Source organism: Azolla caroliniana, unplaced genomic scaffold (assembly GCF_043228905.1).
Source record: "Azolla caroliniana isolate FFs.n. ecotype wild unplaced genomic scaffold, voAzoCaro1.0.p SCAF_3, whole genome shotgun sequence".
Lineage (NCBI taxonomy): Eukaryota > Viridiplantae > Streptophyta > Polypodiopsida > Salviniales > Salviniaceae > Azolla > Azolla caroliniana.
In genome coordinates, this window is record NW_028230438.1 from 3,620,983 (window position 1) to 3,640,364 (window position 19,382).

General features: G+C 44.8%; 1 protein-coding gene and 1 long non-coding RNA gene across 2 annotated transcripts in view; both read left to right on the forward strand.

Annotated features, from left to right (window-relative positions):
• LOC147865910 (protein TORNADO 1-like) overlaps positions 1 to 4,874 on the forward strand; it is a 44,803-nt gene extending 39,929 nt beyond the window's left edge. Inside the window, exon 2 of the mRNA XM_087316239.1 lies at positions 2,068 to 4,874. Within this exon, the coding sequence (XP_087172365.1) occupies positions 2,068 to 4,685 (2,618 nt within the window). The 3' untranslated portion in view covers positions 4,686 to 4,874. The remainder of the gene's footprint in view (positions 1 to 2,067) is intronic.
• Positions 4,875 to 6,241: 1,367 nt separating this feature from the next.
• Positions 6,242 to 19,382, forward strand: part of LOC147865912 (uncharacterized) — a 39,993-nt gene continuing 26,852 nt past the window's right edge. Inside the window, exon 1 of the long non-coding RNA XR_015529451.1 lies at positions 6,242 to 6,344. This is a non-coding gene — a long non-coding RNA (uncharacterized LOC147865912). The remainder of the gene's footprint in view (positions 6,345 to 19,382) is intronic.

A 19,382-nucleotide genomic window follows, 5' to 3' on the forward strand; every position in this document is an offset into this window, starting at 1 on the left:
ATACGTGCATTTGCTTCGCGAATGTTTCAATCATTCGAGTAAGATAAACACCCTCAAAGAATGATAAATACCATACTTTTGGATGAACTGTTTATTATGAGTTAAATAAACCTAGGAAAAGAAAAAATAGCAAAATAAAACCTTTCAAAAATGGGAAAAAACACAAGAATGTTTCAATAACATTCGCATTCGTTTTCCAACATTGGGAAACGAATGTTATGCTAGACAAACACGAATTTTACGCACTATGGGACTCCCAATGATTTATGTCAATTTTCAATATACAAAAGGTATTTATTTCCAATCTAGGATTGATATTGAGAATAAGGGAAAATTCAATTAGAGTTTAGAGAATTGTATGAGTACATGTGGGTGATATTACCTATCCTTTAAAATTAAGGTATGAAATGTACACGACATCTTGAAACACAACACCCCAAACTACAATTGTCACCTAGTAATTGGGATAAATTATATGAAGATGCGAGAAAGTTCAGAAATGGTAGGAAGATGCTTGATATAGTCGTTAAAGTTCTTTACTCTGTTCCTATTAGTAATGGGGAAGAGGGTGAATGGTTCGCACAATGTGATGATGCTGGAAAAGTTATCAATGCCAAGGGTACAGGAAAGAATGGGAAGATCATCCAGTTGGGATCTATAGTTGCAGGTGCTCGTTGGTCCCCGATTAGAATTGTGGCACGAGACAGTAAGAAATGGAAGGTGAACCCATCAGTCGATGAGGTTGAGGAGGATTGGATCTTGTATATAGTTGAAGGCAAGGAACTTGAGTGTTTAGAATGGGATCCTGCAGAACATACGTGGAGGGACGGACATGGTAAATCACGCGGTTTCTTTGACTACTCAACTCGCTTGGGGAGACATTTATGCTTGCATCGGGAGAAGTGTGCCAACAAATGGAACCATGTAGCTGTCGATTTGGTCTTTGTAGATAAAACCAAGAGCAGGATATGGAACTCTTCCCTCCCCGAGAGGGTCAAGGTGTTTTGACTTTATGTTAAATGTAAATACAAAACATGAAGTAAGACAAAGATTCCAAAAGCCACAAAAAATGGCCATGTAAAAGCAATTGAATGCTTCTTGACTCATTCATAGTGAAATTGTTTTGTTGTTTGACATTTAAAAGCGCATTTTTTTATTAAAAACGCTAATAAAGAAATGAAACAGGAAATCTTGAAAGTCCACAAAAATTGATAGGTGTGGTGGACCGAGTGGACGAGAAACCTTTATTTTTATAACTAAGTGGGGTCCAAAATGAGAAGAGAGAGAGAGACACACACACACACACACAGAATGTGTTTGACTTTTGTATTGTTTTGAGAATTGTTATGTTGATCGCCAAACTTAATTTGATTGATGATTATGTCAATGGAAAGTATGTATGGCGAACACTAACATTTTCATTTATTATTTCCATTTATCATTCATAACTTTCCCTTCACATTCCATTCTTTTCTGTTCTTTCATTCATTCCCTCCACACATTCAATTCATTTTCTTCCTTTCCATGGAGAAGCCTCACCTCCTCCCACCCCCTCACAAACAAATCCACACGAAGTGGACATTGGAGGAGGTCAGAGAAGCGGTCGAGAAATCCAGAGAAGCTCTACTGAACCTCAATTCATCCTCAACCTCTCAACAACATCATGCAGCTGCTGATTCTGATGATGTGCTAATTAAGAAGCTCTTCCTAGTCAATGTTGAGAACCTCTTCCTGATCGATACAACCCAATGGCAGAATGACCGGAACATACGTTATTGTTGGTCATATGGTCCTGAAGAAGAGCATCGACCTTGGGAATGGGGGAGCAGAGATATGATGTTCGATTTCAGAGATGGCGCCACTACAAAACAAGAGCGGATGGCCATCGAGGCGCAGCTGTGGAGGAACAGAATTGAAGCGAGTGCCTGCGACGTCCATCCGATTGTTCATCTGCGGAGATCCATTTGCAGGTAAAAACAGAACACTCTCAAATATTGAAAATCCGATTGATGAGGATAAACACACACTACACTAACTTACTCTTGCACTGCATTTTGTTTGGCGCAGGAAAGACTACGCTTGTATCCACCATGCGCTCCATGTATGGACGCAAGAGAGATAGGTTAAAAGCCCTGTTTACTGGAGAACGCACAAAAGGAATTGAGGTGCAAGCCATCAAAAAAGAGGGAATTAGAGTGTCATTGTGGGACATGGCAGGCCAGCAAGAGTTTCACGCATTCCACGACTGCATGTTCCCAGACATAGGAACCAGCTCTTATCACTTCCCATCCATGTTCATGTTCGTTTGGAGTGCCATGGATAGCCAAAGTAACAAAAGAGGACAAAGGAAAAAAGAGACAGACTTCGTCGCAAGCTTTAGGTACTGGCTCAAATTCCTCGCCTCCAAAAGCCCTCAATCCATCATTCCTCTCAAAGTAATCCTGGTATTGACAAGAGCAGACCAGATGAAGTCGGTCTCAAGCTCTCTCTCAGATTCGATCAATTCACTTCGATCAGAATTCAAAAGGGTGATTGACATTGTCGACTCTCCTTTTGATGTGGATGCAAGAAACAAGGATTCCGTCAAACCTGTAGCAGAGCATATTTTCGACATTGCCAAGGATGTGCTCCAAGGTATTGAGCTCTACGACCTCTGCACACAAGTAAGCAAAAACCTCTTGAATTATTGGAAGACCACAAATGAACGAATCATTACGTGGGAGGATTTCAGCAAAATCTGCAATAATGATGACAAAGCTAAATTAAATGCAATCGCCATGTCTTTGAATGAGTTCGGTAACATCATCTACGTAAGTGGATTCAAACACATTGTTCTCGATCCCAATTGGTTTTGCAATCAAATTATAGGAAGCCTCATTGGTTTCCCAACATCTGGAGTATCAAAGGATATCGTTGGATTTGACAAAGGATGCATGCCTCGACATTTCCTAGAGCAAGAGTTTGAATCCATTGCCAAATGTAATATGAAGGGCTCATTACTAGTAGACTTAATGGAAGCCATGCACCTATGTTGCACAATCCCCAAAAGATATGCAGATCTCATCTTTATCCCAGCCATATTGCCAAAGGTAGATATTGAACAACCCCAATGGACTCGAATCAATGATAATGTTACATTTGTGTATATGGGCAGAAGGTTAGAGTGTCAGGACAAAAACCTCACATTTCTTACACCCGGCTTGTTTCCAAGAATTCAGGCATTATTTAGCAATGCTTTCCAATCTAAGCATGATAATGCTTCCATCACACTCGGCAAAGGTTTCATATCCATTTGTTTTCCAAAGAGCGAGATCATTGTCATGTTCTGCCAAGCAAAATCAAACCATGTCATAGATGTGCTAATTCGGGCTCAAAATAATACACAGCAAGACATGCTAAGTACCTTAGCTTTTGTGCAAAAGAGTATCATCAACAACTTGATTACAATATGCGCACAACCTACCGGTTGCCAAGGGGTTAAGTTGATCGAGAGCGTAATCCGGCCTGATTGCTTACTCTATCCATCAATGGTGCGACGTAGAGAAGATCAATGCGTGAAAGTAACTTATTTGAAGAAGCAATTAACAAAAAAGCTTGAGCAAGGCGAGAAAGAATCATATGATTGGAAACGAACTACAGATATGCCTAATCCTCTATCAAATGATTTAATTGATCTATTGGGGTTAGAGTATTATGGGGAGGTCCTAAAATCATCTAAGAAATGGTTTGAGGTGGAGGTGGAGAATTCATTGTTGGTGAATGATGAATATGTTGATGAATCTAGGAAATATCAAAGTTATGAAAAAGTGATTATGACTAGCTTTGAAAATGGCCTCATGCAAGAAGATCAATTAACATTAGAAGAGGCAAGAGAGGTACAGTCTAGTAAGGTTATGGTAAAGTTACTTTTAAGTTTACATCATAAAATGGATGCCACTCACAATGAAGTCCTCAAGTTACACGATAAGATGGATCAAATGATCAAGGAGCTACGTGAAATGCATAGAGAACTTCAAGATATGAGGAATGATGTTATCAGCAAGATTGATAATTCTATAAGTAAGCTATTGAAAATGGCTTTAGAAAATGAGGTTGAGAAGCACCTCCCTCGTGTCGCCCTACTCACATTTAAATTTCCCGAATCCACATTTGAGGGACTTTTGACATGGGTGCCTCGAACACTAGGAGGGCAAATTATAAGAATCCAGTTATACTGTGAGGATAAAAAATTGCCACACCCAGTGGAAAACCAACATGGCATCACCCTCACCTCTTTGTCAGAGTCTCATTCAGAGTTTTTGGACAAAGCTCTTCCATATATCAATGGTTTGTTTCATGTTTTGACTATAGCTGCTAGACTTGGTATTTCCTCTATGGTACCGCTTGCAAGCTCCTTGATTCCTAATTGGACACCCCACCTCAAACTAGCAAATCAATATCCTATGATACAAAGTCATTTTGACTCAAAAAAGGATATATTTCTAAGTAAACTAGAGTGTGCTTCCAACGAGTGGCAAAAGTGCTTGGCATCCATGTTGGTGAAAAATGGAGGTTTGACAGACGAAAACATAGCTAAGAAGTTCCATCTCAAGCGTACCATCTACGATGAAGGTGATGGGAGTACTCAAGTTGCCTGGTTATGTAAGTTGCATTGTGAAGGAAAAAGGTCCTTCCCACTAGGCTAAATTATATCTTGCTACGTGGGTTTAAATAGAAAGGTCTACTTTCAATATTTCTTGTAAAGTTTTGAATATTCCTCCTATGAACTTAGATGGGCTTTTGCAACTAAGAATAAGTGTCTTGTTTTATAACCAATATTAATCACGGTTATTGGTGGATTTAAATCAAGTGTACAATGTCTTTCTCTTATTAAATGTGTCTCTTCTAGAATAAGTGTCTTGTTTTATAACCAATATTAATCATCGTTATTTGTAGATTTAAATCAAGTGTACAATGTCTTTCTCTTATTAAATGTGTCTCTTCTAGGTATGCTGCATCATTTGCCAAATTGTACATCGTTATCAAGTTTAAACTATCAAGAATGGTTGACAAGTACTCTCGAGTTATCAAAAATAGGGTATTAGACCTCCCTTAACTATCTTGACAAAGAAACTAGTTTCAACCATAATGTGGCTTAATCTACCACTTAATGAGTTAAACGATGTACATAAGCACATAAAATGAGAAAAAAATGCTTCAATTAGTTAGGAATCCCAATCACATACTAGAACATTAGTGAAACCTTGAATTGAAGCTCTCAACACGAATCTCTTTATAAGTGAATGAGAGAAAGATGTGTTGTATAATTGTTTTTGGAGGTTAAATTGAACTGGTCTAGGACACCCAAAAAGAAAATTAACATAATGTAATACATATGAAAGTGAGTATAACTCTTACGGTTCACGAGCTTTATTATATAATGTCAAATTTGAGATTATGATTAAGAGAGAAATTCATGTGCCAAGGATTGGTTTGGTTGAGGATGTTACGGCCCATGCATCTTAGAGATTTATAAACACATTGGACTTATTCCTAAAATTTAAACTATTAAAAGCCAATTCTTACATCTCATCATATTCTTACATTATCTTGCATGGGTTACATTGCTCAAATTCTTACAGCTCATTCCTAATGTGATATATTACATCCCTAACAAGTCTATAATCCATCGGTCAAATCTTTACTACATTTAATAAAAAGAATCTACTAGCTACTCCATCATTTAAGTACAATTATGTATAATAGTATATGTATACCAACATGGGTATATCCCTCAAACACCAAGTTGACATTTCTCCTACAAAATGAGTTGTTTTTCTTCTTCCAAATAAAGTTAGGAGTGTATGCCCCATACCTCTACCTCTACCTCCTCATTACCATTGCTTGGACCACCAGACACAAACAAATACAGATCAGTTGAATATCACTCTAACTTATGTAGGCATCATTGTTAAGATAGTTGTTTGTACAACTCTGGCGTCATTTCCATGGTAAATGTGAAACCACTAATACATCAATTAACTCTTGGGACAACCAAAAATTTGCCCATTAGAAAATATGAATCACAAGATAGGCAAGATTTTAGCATTCCATCAAGCTCCAAACCTGGCTTTCTTCGAGTGGCTTTCATCTTTATCAATATCTCTTTTGTCCGTGAACTTGGTACATTCTTCTAAAAATCCACTTTTCCTACCATCATCAAGGATTAACTTTCCCCTAGCACTCACAGGTTTTAAGCCATTGTTCTTTAACCGAGACACACTTTGTGCCCTAAAAGAATCAATCAAATTTATGCAACAAAACCGAGCATTTGTGCCCTAACCAAGCATTTGCATAAGGTTTAGGTTTAGGGTTTATTGTTTAAATACACCTACTCACATTATTGTGCACTAGGAGATATTTTACTTTCCTCTTTTCAAATATATCAATGTAATGATTATGCTCCAAATTATCGTAATATTTTTCTATTTTATAAACTAGTAGAGATTTCCTGTCATCTTGCACAAAGTAGGAGTTCAAGCTATTAACAAAGACCACTTCTAGTATGCAGGCTAAACAACAGGATCTAATAAATCGGCATATGTGCTCTGTGTCATATTCTTGCCCATTCAACATATAAAAATTTACCAACACTCATGATTACATATAGAAATGTAATCATTCACTCATGATTACATTGTTCAAACCATTTAGTTTAAGACGGTAGAATAGAATGAGATAAAACAATATGGTTTTTTCGAGATATTAGTGGTAAATCTTTCTACTCCCAAATTTCATACACAAGAAACTCAAAATCTTGCACAACCCCATTCTTCTACATGTTTTTGGGTCGTAAACCCTAAACCCTTCAAATTTTCTGCCATTACCATTTTCTGTTGTGTCCTTTTTTTCTTGATTTGTTTGTGGTTTCTGTAAATATTTCTAGAAAAAAACATGCTATAGTGTGTTTATGTCTACATATCTTAGGGAATCTTGATCTTCATTTGCTTTAGCCAGCTCTTGCTTCAATGGACGTAATTGATCTATAAGTTTTGGTTAATCTGCAATTCAGAATGGTGCTCTTCTAGGAGACAATGAGAACTACTAACATGAACAACCCAATTATAATTTCATGGGGAAAATCTTTTTATTGACATTTGGTTAATGTGATAACATCCAAGGGGGAGAGTAATTTGTTAGTCTGGAAGCTCCAATGGAACAGAAGAAGAATCGTAATATCCTGTCGTAATAGCTTTTATTCACAATCTAGACCATTTTCCCCATCCTTGAATTTGACCATTTTATTCACAACCTAGACTATTCGCAAGCAAAAGAAGAGTTGCAACTATAGTTAATAATTTTTATTAAATTTATGTTTAGGACTAGGAAAAGAGGTTGGCTCTAGTGATAGGTGTTCCACATTTTAAATATTGACTTTATTTGAAATCAAAACCATTTTTTCTTTACTACGTTTCATAATCAAGAGGTTTGGAACATAGTACGTAATACATTCGAGTGCATTGACAAACATTCTTTTTTATACAAATGCATATGTTATCAAAGCATTCTTGTGTTTTTTTTAACACTTTTTACCTTGACCTTCTTACCTTGAAAAAAATTTACCTTATAATAAATGATGAATACAAAAGTATGGTATTGACCATACTTTGAGGGTGTTTACCATACTTGAATGATTGAAACATTCGCAAATGCAAACGCACATATGGTACGTATGGTTAATACTATGGTTTGGAATATATATGGATTAAACGGTCTTCTTAACCCAACACCTGAAGTATATTGCATCGGTGTTGAGCTCATACGAGAAGTTTCCTAGTTGTATATCAAGTGTCAATTTTAGGAGATGATAGTAATCATTGAGATAATTTTGAAAACAAATTCTTGGCATATGCTCATCATGTGAATTGCACAAATAATTGCATTGCTATTCCATTGTTGCCTTTTGAAGACAGAAACAAGTGTGATACCTCATTACATGCCTAACACGTTGTCGTGAAGAAACCCGTCCACAAGCGGAATCGGTGCACTGGAGCGTAGGAACCGGCTCTTCATACACGTGCGCCTTATGTTGTACATAGAAGATCCTCGGTAGGTAGGAAGTTAATAGGAAACGGCTCCTTCCTTGCCTATAAAAGGAGGGAGACAAGGAGGGGAGAGGCATCGCGGAGAGTCGAGGACGAAGTGCTGTCGGTTTGCGTGCGAAGGCTTCTCTCTCTCTCTGGTTCGCAAACTCCATAGCTTCCTTCTGTGCCGGTTTCAGGAGGCTCGCGCTGCACTGAGGAACGCCCGAGTGCTTCCGGCAGCACCTCCAACCTGCTCCTGTCTTTCTGTGTGTTTACGAACAGGCATCGGCATCTATTCGCCGGCCTGTTCGGTTGTAACCGACTTCGTGTTTTTGTTGCTTCCGTGTTCTTGTTGTTGTCTTTGTTAATACATACATACATTCGTGTCTCTCTGTGTCGTTGTCCCACTCGCGTCTTTGTGTCGAAGGGCCGTGTCCCTGTGAATCTACGTTCGCACGTAGTGGGTCTCTTGTCCTTTCTCTCTTGCTCTTCGGTACAGGACCCCTGAGGTCCCGCCTCATTCCACGCATCCGCGAGGAAAACCTCGACATCTTGGTGAACCCAACGTGAAGGAGGCGGCAGAAGAGCAGAAGATGAAGGGGTCGGATCTTGCAGAGGCCATGGCTGCAGCCGTGGATCGGATATTGAGTGCACGCGAGGGCACCGGCGCCCTCGACAGAGCCATTGAGGCGGTCGTCGGTACGATCGGCCGGTTCAGCAGAAAGGATGCCACGAAGTATTTGGTGTCCTACGGGGCAGAAATGCTGATGCGGGACATTCCGGAAGAGAGGCGTCTTGCCGGGTTTCCTCGAGTGACGATGCCGAGCATCCATGCGGAGGTGCTCGAGGTGCGGGCGGAGAGCCGTACCTGGGAGGAGTTCGAAGGCCGACTCCTAGAAAAATACGAGCTGGACGACGCGCTCCGGCTTTCGAAACGAGACTTCATGGAATGGGTGGAGTCCCCCGGCAAGGGAAGAAACGCATCGACACTCCTCCGGGAGTTCGAAGAACGCTTTGCGCGCCTTTCGGCGCTTGACCAAACCGTTCGGGATACGAGCCGGGTCCTACTGTTCGTCAAGTCGGTGGACGAGCGGGACCGGGATCAAGTCGACTCCTTGCTGGAAACCGAAGACGGGCTGACGACCGACTGGGCTGCGGTTAAGAGAGTCTGTGGCCGTTTCGACAAACGGCGGGAATGGGCTGACAACGGGGCGGCCGGTGCGGGCTCTGTCACAGCAAGGAGGCTTGAACCGGCACCGCAAGGGCGAAGGGAAGAAACTCGGGAATGACTCGAAACCGGTCCGGCTTCGACTGGCATGGTCAATGGCTCGTCCGGAGGAGCAGCGCTGGAGGAGTTGACGCTGGCGATAAAGGATCTCCAGATCGCCCAGACTCGAAGGGAAGGCGGCGAACCGGCTCGTGACCGACGGCCGGCAGCAGGGAACAGGTGCATGTGGTGCGACGAGGTCGGCCACATTCGGAAGGACTGCGGCGATTTCGCAGAGGCATTGAGGAACCGGGTGGTGTACCTGTGGGAAGGCCGGGTGCACGCCGGCGACACTAGGAGGGCCCTAAACCGAAACGACGGGCGAGGAGGTATGAAGAGACTGATGGAAGAGGCAGCGGCCCGACACGTGGAGGCCATCCACTACTCGGCGTCGGCCGGCATTCGGGTCGGGGGCAGCGAGGCCCGAAAGGAGAGCAAAGACGGATTCTGGTCGGCAATGCTGGAAGGCCTGGCCGGCGCACGGTTAAGGAAAGACGAAGCGGACCGCGCTGAGAGACGGGTCCGGGAAGTAACCGGGTTGAGCGATCCGGTCGAGGAGAAGACGGGCTTCGTAGAAGCCGCTTGCCGGAACTACGAGGCTTTGGTAGAAAACAAACGAGTGGGGAAAGCCGGAGCGGCCGGGCCCTCACAACGGTACGAGACCCGGTTCGGGCAGCGACGGAACGATGCCGGTGGGCCCAGCTCACAAGATAACCCCAGGAAGGGCGGATACCGATTGGGGACGGAAATAGAAAGGACTACGGACCTACGAAAGGTCGTAGAAGAACGAATCCTCGACAGCAAAGTGGAGCTGTCATTGCGGGAGGTGCTAGGGATCGCCAAGAAGGAGTTCCACGACTTCATTGTGGACTTGGTGAAACGAAAGAGGCTGTCGACGGAGACAGAACCGGAAAGACCGGTGGAGGTGCGGACGACGCGCATCGACGACATGGCACTAGAAGATGAGTGGGCAGAGAGCCACTATTCGAGGCCACACTGGGCCCGAGCGACCACGGAGACCCCGGTAATGATCGGAGATGTTCAGGAACCGGTGGTGGCACTAGTGGACCACGGTTCGGAAATAAACCTGATGTCCATGGACTTCTATAAGAAGGGAAAATGGCCGATCAACACCAAGCACGGGTGGAAGATACGGGCGGCGACGCGTGCCACCGAGGAACTGCATGGGGCCTGCCCGAACGTGCGTGTCAAGATCGGCGACGTCGAGATTGACCAGCACTTCTTCGTACAGGAGACGTCCTCGCACCCGATCATATTAGGTGAACCATACATCACGGCGGCGCGGATGGAGACCAAGGTGCTAGACAACGGTTCGGCCTACGCGAGGGTCAAAAGCCAGGACGGGCGCCATTCGGTCCAATTTCTGACGGTGCGGCCGAACCACGAGAGAAACCGCGAATCCCTCGGTGGCGAGAACCGGGAGGATTTTTAGAGAGAGCTGCCAAGGCGTGGGGCCGAGACAGCCCGAACACTCGAGAAAGACCCCACGACTGTACGATAGAACCGAAACCGAAGGAACCCTGTACGATAACTAGGAAATTCTGCTTCTCCAACAACGGAGGGTGTATGATAGTCGACATCGACGGCCGAGAAAAGACAAGGGCGGAAGTGCGACTTCGAGCGTGCGGAGTTCTCGGCCTGGACGAGGAAATCAGCGGAGCCGTGGAGGCGGTCTCCTTCGATGACACCTTGGGAATGTTGGGGGAGGTAGCCGGAGAAGACCTTAACGAAGACCGGACGATACCGGTATGTTCCGAAGAGATGTACAAAGTCATCGCGAACTTCAGTCGGGGGCTCGGGTCGGATCGGACGGCCCGAGTTAGCACGAAGTACAAGACTGTGGACCGGAAGGTAAGGCCCGTCGCGGCAACCTTACCGGAGGGCAGCGAGTCCCGAATCAAAGGGGTTGCGTCGGACCCCAGTTTACGAGATCTGGCCTGCATAGGACACACCTTCACCGACGGGATGCTCCGGGAGCTCAAGATCGGTGGGGGCGGGTTCCTACTGCCGGCGGAGGAAGACCGGTTTCGGAGAATGCTCGGAAGGCACGGGAAAACCTTCGCGTTTTCGCCGGAAGAGATCGGGTGCGTAGACCCGACGATTGTAGAGCCGATGGTGATATTCACGGTACCACATGTGCCGTGGAATCTCAAGCCGATTCCAGTACCGAGAGCTCACATCCCGAAGTTGATGGAGCTATTGAGGCAAAAAGTCGATATGGGCATTCTCGAACCGTCGAGTGCCCCATACTCGAACCGATGGTTTACCGTACCAAAGAAAAACGGAACATTGCGCTTCATTCAAGACCTGCAGCCGGTCAACAGAGTGACCATTCGGAACGCAGGAATCGGACCGACCATAGACGAGTTCGCAGAGGCCTTCGCCGGAAGGTCAATTTACTCGGTCGGTGATCTGTACTCGGGGTACGACCAGTTCCAGCTAGCCATGGAGAGCAGAGACATTACGACAATGCGAACTCCCCTCGGCCTGGTGCGAATGTGTACCCTGCCACAAGGAGGGACCAACTTAGTAGCCCACATGGTGAATGCAATGAACAAGGTACTGAGGGATTGCATCCCGGACATCACCATGTCGTTTCTAGACGACATCCCGATCAAGGGGTGCCCGGTGGAAGAGAAGGACGAGACAGTCGGGCCGGACGGATGCCGGCGATTCGTGGCGACACACATCGACGACTGCGAGAAGGTGCTACAAAGGCTAGAGGATGCGAGGCTCACCTTCTCCGGGGAGAAATCGGCCTTCGGGCAATCGGAAATCCTGGTGGTCGGACACCTATGTGGACCATATGGCCGGAAGCCGTCTCCGGCAAAGGTAGAAGCCATCTCCGCGATGAAGACCGACTGTAGCTCGGTTACGGAAGTTCGGAGGTTCCTGGGGGCATGCGCATTCTACCACATATGGATCCCGCATTACGCCCACGTTGCGGAGCCGCTATACGGGTTGCTGAAAAAGGGGCGAAAATTCGAGTGGCGAGACGAGCACACGGAGTCAGTCTGGAAGCTGAAGGAAGCTCTTGCGGCAGTACCGGCGCTCCGGAAGGCTGTCTACGAGAAGGGTACCCCGGTATACATAACGGTGGATACGAGTCCGACCGGGATCGGATGGGTCGTCAACCAAGAAGATGGGGACGGCATTCGGTTCCCGATCCGATTCGGCGCGAAGGTCCTCAGTGAGCGACAGCGAGGGTACGCCCAGGTTAAACGCGAACTCTGGGGTATCGTTTCGGCAGTAAAGGCCGACCAAGACTACCTGTTCGGGACGGAAGTGATTATCGAGACGGATTGCCTGCCAATTCTCAGCATGGTTTCCGGATGCGCGACACCGAACCTGGCGATGCTCAGGTGGATAGCGTACATCAAGTCCCTGGACCCAGAAATATGGCACATTTCCGGAAAGGACAACACCATGGCCGAAATGCTTTCGAGGGCGAGGTTTGATGACGAGGGCGGCATGGTTTCGAAGGACGAAGATGTCGGTGTGGACTTCTTCGAGGCGGCGTACGTGACGACCGATGGGACGAGCACTCCGGCACTTAACGGCTTCAACGAGAGCAGGTACGACGGCGAGTGGCTCCAGATCGGTGGATTTTTTAGGACAATGACGACGGATGCGTCATGGACGAAGGACGAGGCCAACCGGATCCGGAAGAAAGCTTACCGATTCTTTCTCCGGGACGGATACTTATGGAAGCACCCGAAGAAGAGGAACGGCGTCCCGCTCCGGGTGGTGGCGATGAAGGAAGAATAGGAGGAGCTGCTGACGGCCTACCACGACAGCCCCTGGGCTGGACACCGTGGAACGTGGGCCACGTTCGAGAAGATAAAGGGGAAGTACTGGTGGCCGGGACTGTACTGGGACGTGCATCGGTTCGTGACGACTTGCGAGAGCTGTCAGATGCACTCCGTAGTCCAACATCGGGACGAGCTTCACCCTACGTACCCTCCGACCATCCACTTCAAATGGATGGTAGACCTGGTGACGATGCTGATGGGAGTAGGACAGATGCGGTATCTGGTCCTAGCTCGGGAACATCTGACGAACCAGGTAGAAGGCCGAGCCCTTCAGAACAAAACGACCGCGGCCGTATGTCGGTTCCTGATTGAGGACGTGATATGCCGGTACGGGTGCGTCAGGAAGATCATGGCTGATTGCGGGGAGTTGGACTCCGAAGAGGCCGAGGAGCTGTTCGACCGGCTAGGAGTCAAGCTCTCGCTTACCACTGCGTATAATCCGGAGGCGAATGGGAAGGTGGAGCGCGGACACGGGCCGATCGTCAAGGCGTTAGTTCGGGCATGCGGAGGTCAAGTCGGGAACTGGCCGCGGCTGCTGCCTTACGCGTTGTGGGCGGACCGAACTACGCACAGTTCGGTAACCGGATTCATGCCGGCAGAGCTCATGTTTGGGCAAAAGCCGATCATGCCGATGGAACGTACGATCTCCTCATGGGCAACCGTGGAATGGAGAGACGAGATGAGCCGGGAGGAACTGTTGACGGCGCGCATACGACAGCTCGAGCGAAGACCGGAGGACGTGAAGCAAGCTGCGGAAAAGCTTCGGATGGCCAGGACGAGGAACAAAGCCCAGTTCGACCGGACGCACCGGCTCCGACCGAAGAAGATCGAGGAAGGCGACTGGGTGCTAGTCTACGACAGCAGCCTCGACAACCAGCACCGAGCGACACGGAAGTTCGCAAGAAGGTGGTTCGGGCCTTACGTGGTACAAAGCGCCAACGACAACGGGACGTACCATCTGGCGGAACTCGACGGTACGAGAATGGCGATACCGATAGCGGGGAAGCAGATCAAAGCGTTCAAGAAGCGTCACGACGACGAGCCGGATCCGGTTGACGTGGACCGCGACGACGAACGATCCGAAACCGAGGAAGAACCGACGAGCGGGGAATGAAGGCTGGACCGGTTTTCTCCGTCCCAACTCAATTTGGCGCATGCCGGTGGATGCACGGTTAGGTGGGGGCGGATGTCGTGAAGAAACCCGTCCACAAGCGGAATCGGTGCACCGGAGCATAGGAACCGGCTCTTCATACACGTGCGCCTTATGTTGTACATAGAAGATCCTCGGTAGGTAGGAAGTTAATAGGAAATGGCTCCTTCCTTGCCTATAAAAGGAGGGAGACAAGGAGGGGAGAGGCATCGCGGAGAGTCGAGGACGAAGTGCTGTCGGTTTGCTTGCGAAGGCTTCTCTCTCTCTCTGGTTAGCAACCTCCATAGCTTCCTTCTGTGCAAGTTTCGGGAGGCTCGCGCTGCGCTGAGGAATGCCCGAGTGCTTCCGGCAGCACCTCCAACCTGCTCCTGTCTTTCTGTGTGTTTACGAACAGGCATCGGCATCTGTTCGCCGGCCTGTTCGGTTGTAACCGACTTCGTGTTTTTGTTGCTTCCGTGCTCTTGTTGTTGTCTTTGTTAATACATACATACATTCGTGTCTCTCTGTGTCGCTGTCCCACTCGCGTCTTTGTGTCGAAGGGCCGTGTCCCTGTGAATCTACGTTCGCACGTAGTGGGTCTCTTGTCCTTTCTCTCTTGCTCTTCGGTACAGGACCCCTGAGGTCCCGCCTCATTCCACGCATCCGCGAGGAAAACCTCGACAACGTTAGTTTCTAACTTTCAAACTTTGTAACGATTTTTGCTTTATCAATCTGTGCTTCAATGTACCAAGACCTAGAAATGTATCAAATAGGGATCAAAGATCTTTTAGGAATTTTTTGCAATCACATGCATATTAACATGGTTGAGAAGTGTACAACTTTTTTATCATCACATGTATATTCCATGGGTGAGAAGCCTACATGCCTATTTAATATTGACTTGGTGCCATGCTATACAAATACCGCTTGATTCATATAAGAGCATGCTTTCTTTGAATCAACTTAGAGGCTATGATATTCAGCGACATGAAGGGAATGCGGTGCACATGGATCATGTTGGATAAACCTTTGACTTCTATCCTATTTGCAATAATATGCTATCATAGTTTTGAAGCGGTCAAATTTCCAAGCAGGGAGTTCTATTTTATCACATTCAAATAATGACACAAGAAATCAATTGCACTGACAATTGACATTAAATATTGTGTGAATGTGAACTATATGGTCCTTTATAAGACATCTTTATACTTTAACTTCAACAAAATAAGGCTCTCTTGGCTATAGGAGAGAGTACTGGATGAGCAACCATTCAGAATTTTGTGAAGATAAAATAATTAAGAAGGTAATCTGCTTTACCAAAATATAGAGCACAATCCACAAATTGCACTCATGGACTCAAATTACACAAAGTACATCAAGCATGAAAAAACTCAAGTTATTATTAGTCTCTCTATCACCCACTCTCTTGGTCTCTATACAAATGAGGTACTAGATTACATAGAGAGATTTGGTGGTTCAAGAGTATGCCTAGCAGGTATAGCCATACAAATATTACTGTATTTTGATGATATTGCACTGATATCCAATTCTCTAGAGGGACTACAAAGACTACTAAATGCCTCAACAATAGATTCTTGGTAAGCTTATATAAAACGAAAGTGATGGTATTTAACACCACTCAAGCATGGGTAACGAAATCTTTTTGGGACAGGAAAAGGTGGCATACACATGGTTGTACACATACCTAAGTGTAACATTCATAACGCCTCGGTCTCCTCATGGGAGGATGCCTAGCCTAGACTTTCTCGTGCTTTTGAAAGAAAATGTTTACATATACAATTCAATATCCAGAAGCTAAATTGTGGCTATTTGATAGACTTGTCATAGTGACACTTATCAGAAACATGGGGACCAAGTCTTTTCAAGGCAAATAACTGGTAAGATTTGGAGAGACCTTTGGTCTCAATGATTGCCTGCATGCTAAAGAGAAAATCGGTTCCCCATGATATAATTAAGGAAGACATGTTAGCTGCTCAAAGAATCACCAATGCATTATTCCGAATCTCGAACACTCGTATCCAATGAGTTTGGGAGATGCCTATCTGAAAGTACTCAAGGTCGGCACTTATGTCATCAAAACAACTTCCTGAACATGGAGATGATCATTGTTGGTAAAACACAACATTGTTTCAAGTCACGTGGCATAAACATAAATGCACTACCCTTGTTACAATATAGATTGGATGTCTTCATCTAATAATGATCAGAGCTGATGTATCAAATTGAATAATGAAAGAACATGGAAGATGGCCCACTATAAGGGACAGTTTTTACACGTATCGGAGGATGGATTTATCATAAGGTCCTCATATATGGACATATATCAATACGATGTGCCTATGCTGTTGGATAAGCCGACTGCGGTAGTCGTTACACCAAGTAGATATTGAGGTAGACAAATATGCATGCATACATTTAGAAAAAAGAATTTGCCCAATTGTGTCATCAAGGAGTGGAATTTGGGAGTGTATGTTTTTCACTGTACAGTTTGTTAATGATATAGGAAACATAATTGCCTCTTTAACCATGGGTTTTGACCCATTATACAAGGTAATGGAATATGAAGACCAATGATGCTTGGGGTTGTTCTTGTTAGAACTCAAGAAACACAGGGAGAAGTTGGTGAAGGAAAATAATACAACTACACAAGCTCATTAACAAAGAACAATCACAACTTTCCTTAGCCCCATCACTCGTACTCATGTTACAAGTTAATCAAGGGCAACACAAGTGAGCTCCCAACTAGGACATTGCAAAGGGGTTACAATAGATTGGCAATTTCAATCTTTCATGCAATTAGGCTCCACCTTTGTGGACCACAATCTCGCCACCCTTGCCATTGACAGATGAAGGGCATTTCTCCTACCATCGTGGATGGTTCCCTTGCTTTGGAAATATTTAGTGAATACTTTGCACGATGTACTAGTGAAGATACCTCTACCCAGATACATTAGTATCCAGCCCTTCCACTCCTACTTTCTTCAGTGCGGGGATGGTGAATGAGGCTATTGAATGGCAAAACCATGAGGGTATAGTTCCAAAGCAAATTAATGGTGCTAGCTGAATGAAGATATATTTGTTCTGTGTATGCAAGGGGAAAATGCCCATTGTAACCAATGATAAATATATGAGCGGATAAATACATGCATGGAATTCAATTGATCCATTCCAAGGGAATGAACGAGTAAATGTGACAAAGCAATCTAACTGTGAAATACACTAACTACATATTAAGATTAGGGGTAAAGTGCTGATTTTTTACTCATCAAAAGGTTATGAATGTATCAACTAGATGCAGCACAGAAATACTCTTATGTGAAATGTAGATTTGGATAAATGTACTTCCTCGAGTGAATTTGAAAAATAGATTTTTTCTAGAATTTATTGAAATCATTTGAAACCAAAATTTTGGAACATTCTAATACAATAAAATTTAGAGGTATTTGTAGTTTCAATTTGAACACTTAAAGATTATTTAAATAATTGCAAGTATTTGGGGTTTTAATTAGCAAAGAAAATTTCTTCTAGATTTAACATGAGATATGTTGGGATCTCAATCCCTCCGAATGGGATCCGGATGAGGGTCAAGAGGACCAATTCGGATGAACCGGATAAAGGAACCGGATCCGGAAGGGATTCTGATGAGACTCGGAAACCAGATCAAGTGAATCTGGATGGATCCAGTGCGAACCGGATTCAAGGATATATGTGTAAATATGTTTCATGATGAGCCTATCGATGCTATATTTGTAAATAGCCCAAAAGTCATATAAGTATAAATATGACTAAGGGCAATCACTTTATGTATAGAGAGAAAAATATTGTGAGTTGTAGGTTATTATCGTTGCCATCGTTGTACACACTGAGAGAGAGAGAGAGAGAGAGAGAGACATACAAAGGAAGTTTCTGTTTGTAACCGCCGGTTGGCGAAGACATAGAGCTCAAGGTTGTTGCCTCTTAGTCTCCTGTTGTACCTCCTTTCTCATATAGTGATAGTTAGAGTCTGTGGGTTCTAGTGGTTTTTCCCTATTAGGGTTTCCCACGTAAACATCCTGCATCGTCTCTTTCGTGTAAGTGTATTAGACTCCATTTCCAATTTGTTCTTCCATTAAGTGTTTGAGGCTCAGTTGTGGCCGAGCGTTATTCCGCTCAATCTAGTATTAGAGCGAACAATGAACGAAATGGAAGATTCATTCAGCGGCATGTTGAAGCTCACCGGCTCCAACTACCTAGTGTGGAAGTAGAAGATGAGGGACATGCTCATGGTCAAAGATCTCTGGCTACCGGTATAGTTCGGGGACAACATACCATACAAGATTGTTGAGAGACAAGCTCAACATTCGGTGCGAAGTACACAACGTAACCCAGTGCGTAGACTAGGTGCGTGAAAAAGTACGCACAACAGGGCTGCATTGGTGTGAAAACCAAAGAGGTCATTAGAGCGTTTTTCCTCGTAAAGGAATAATTTTGGGAGTTTGTGTAGTTGGCTCATTTATGAGCATTCAAGTACTGTCAGTACTTGCGTCAGCCCGTTTGTCAGGGTTGGTATATAATGTGCTCACTAAGCACTGTGTATGTATAGAGAACTATTATTTTGAAATAGGTTTGAGTTGTCTACTCTGTCTCTGTCTCTGTCTCTCCCTCTCTCTATCTCCATCTCTATGTTTTCTATGTTTTACCTAACTGTCTTATTCCTCCGAACTGTATACTCTGTGTTTACGCAACACGCTTCCGCATAACGTATTCTTTTACATGGTATCAGAGCACGAGGGTTGAAGTCCTCTGCAGCCGACAAGAAAAGTTTGTGACAAAACAGAGTTGAAGATATTCGCTTTCAGAGAAGAAAAAGACAGTAAGTACTATGGACAGAGGAATGGGAAGCTCACTTCTGACTGAAAAGCTTGACAGAAGCAACTACGCATCTTGGTCGTACAAGATGCATTAGTACCTGCTTGGCCATGGCTACTGGAGTTATGTCGAAGGAGCAAACGATGTGGCACCCGACTCGACACACAGGGACTATCCAGCTTGGGAACAAGTGGCAAGCAGAGTTCTCTACTGCTTTGCAT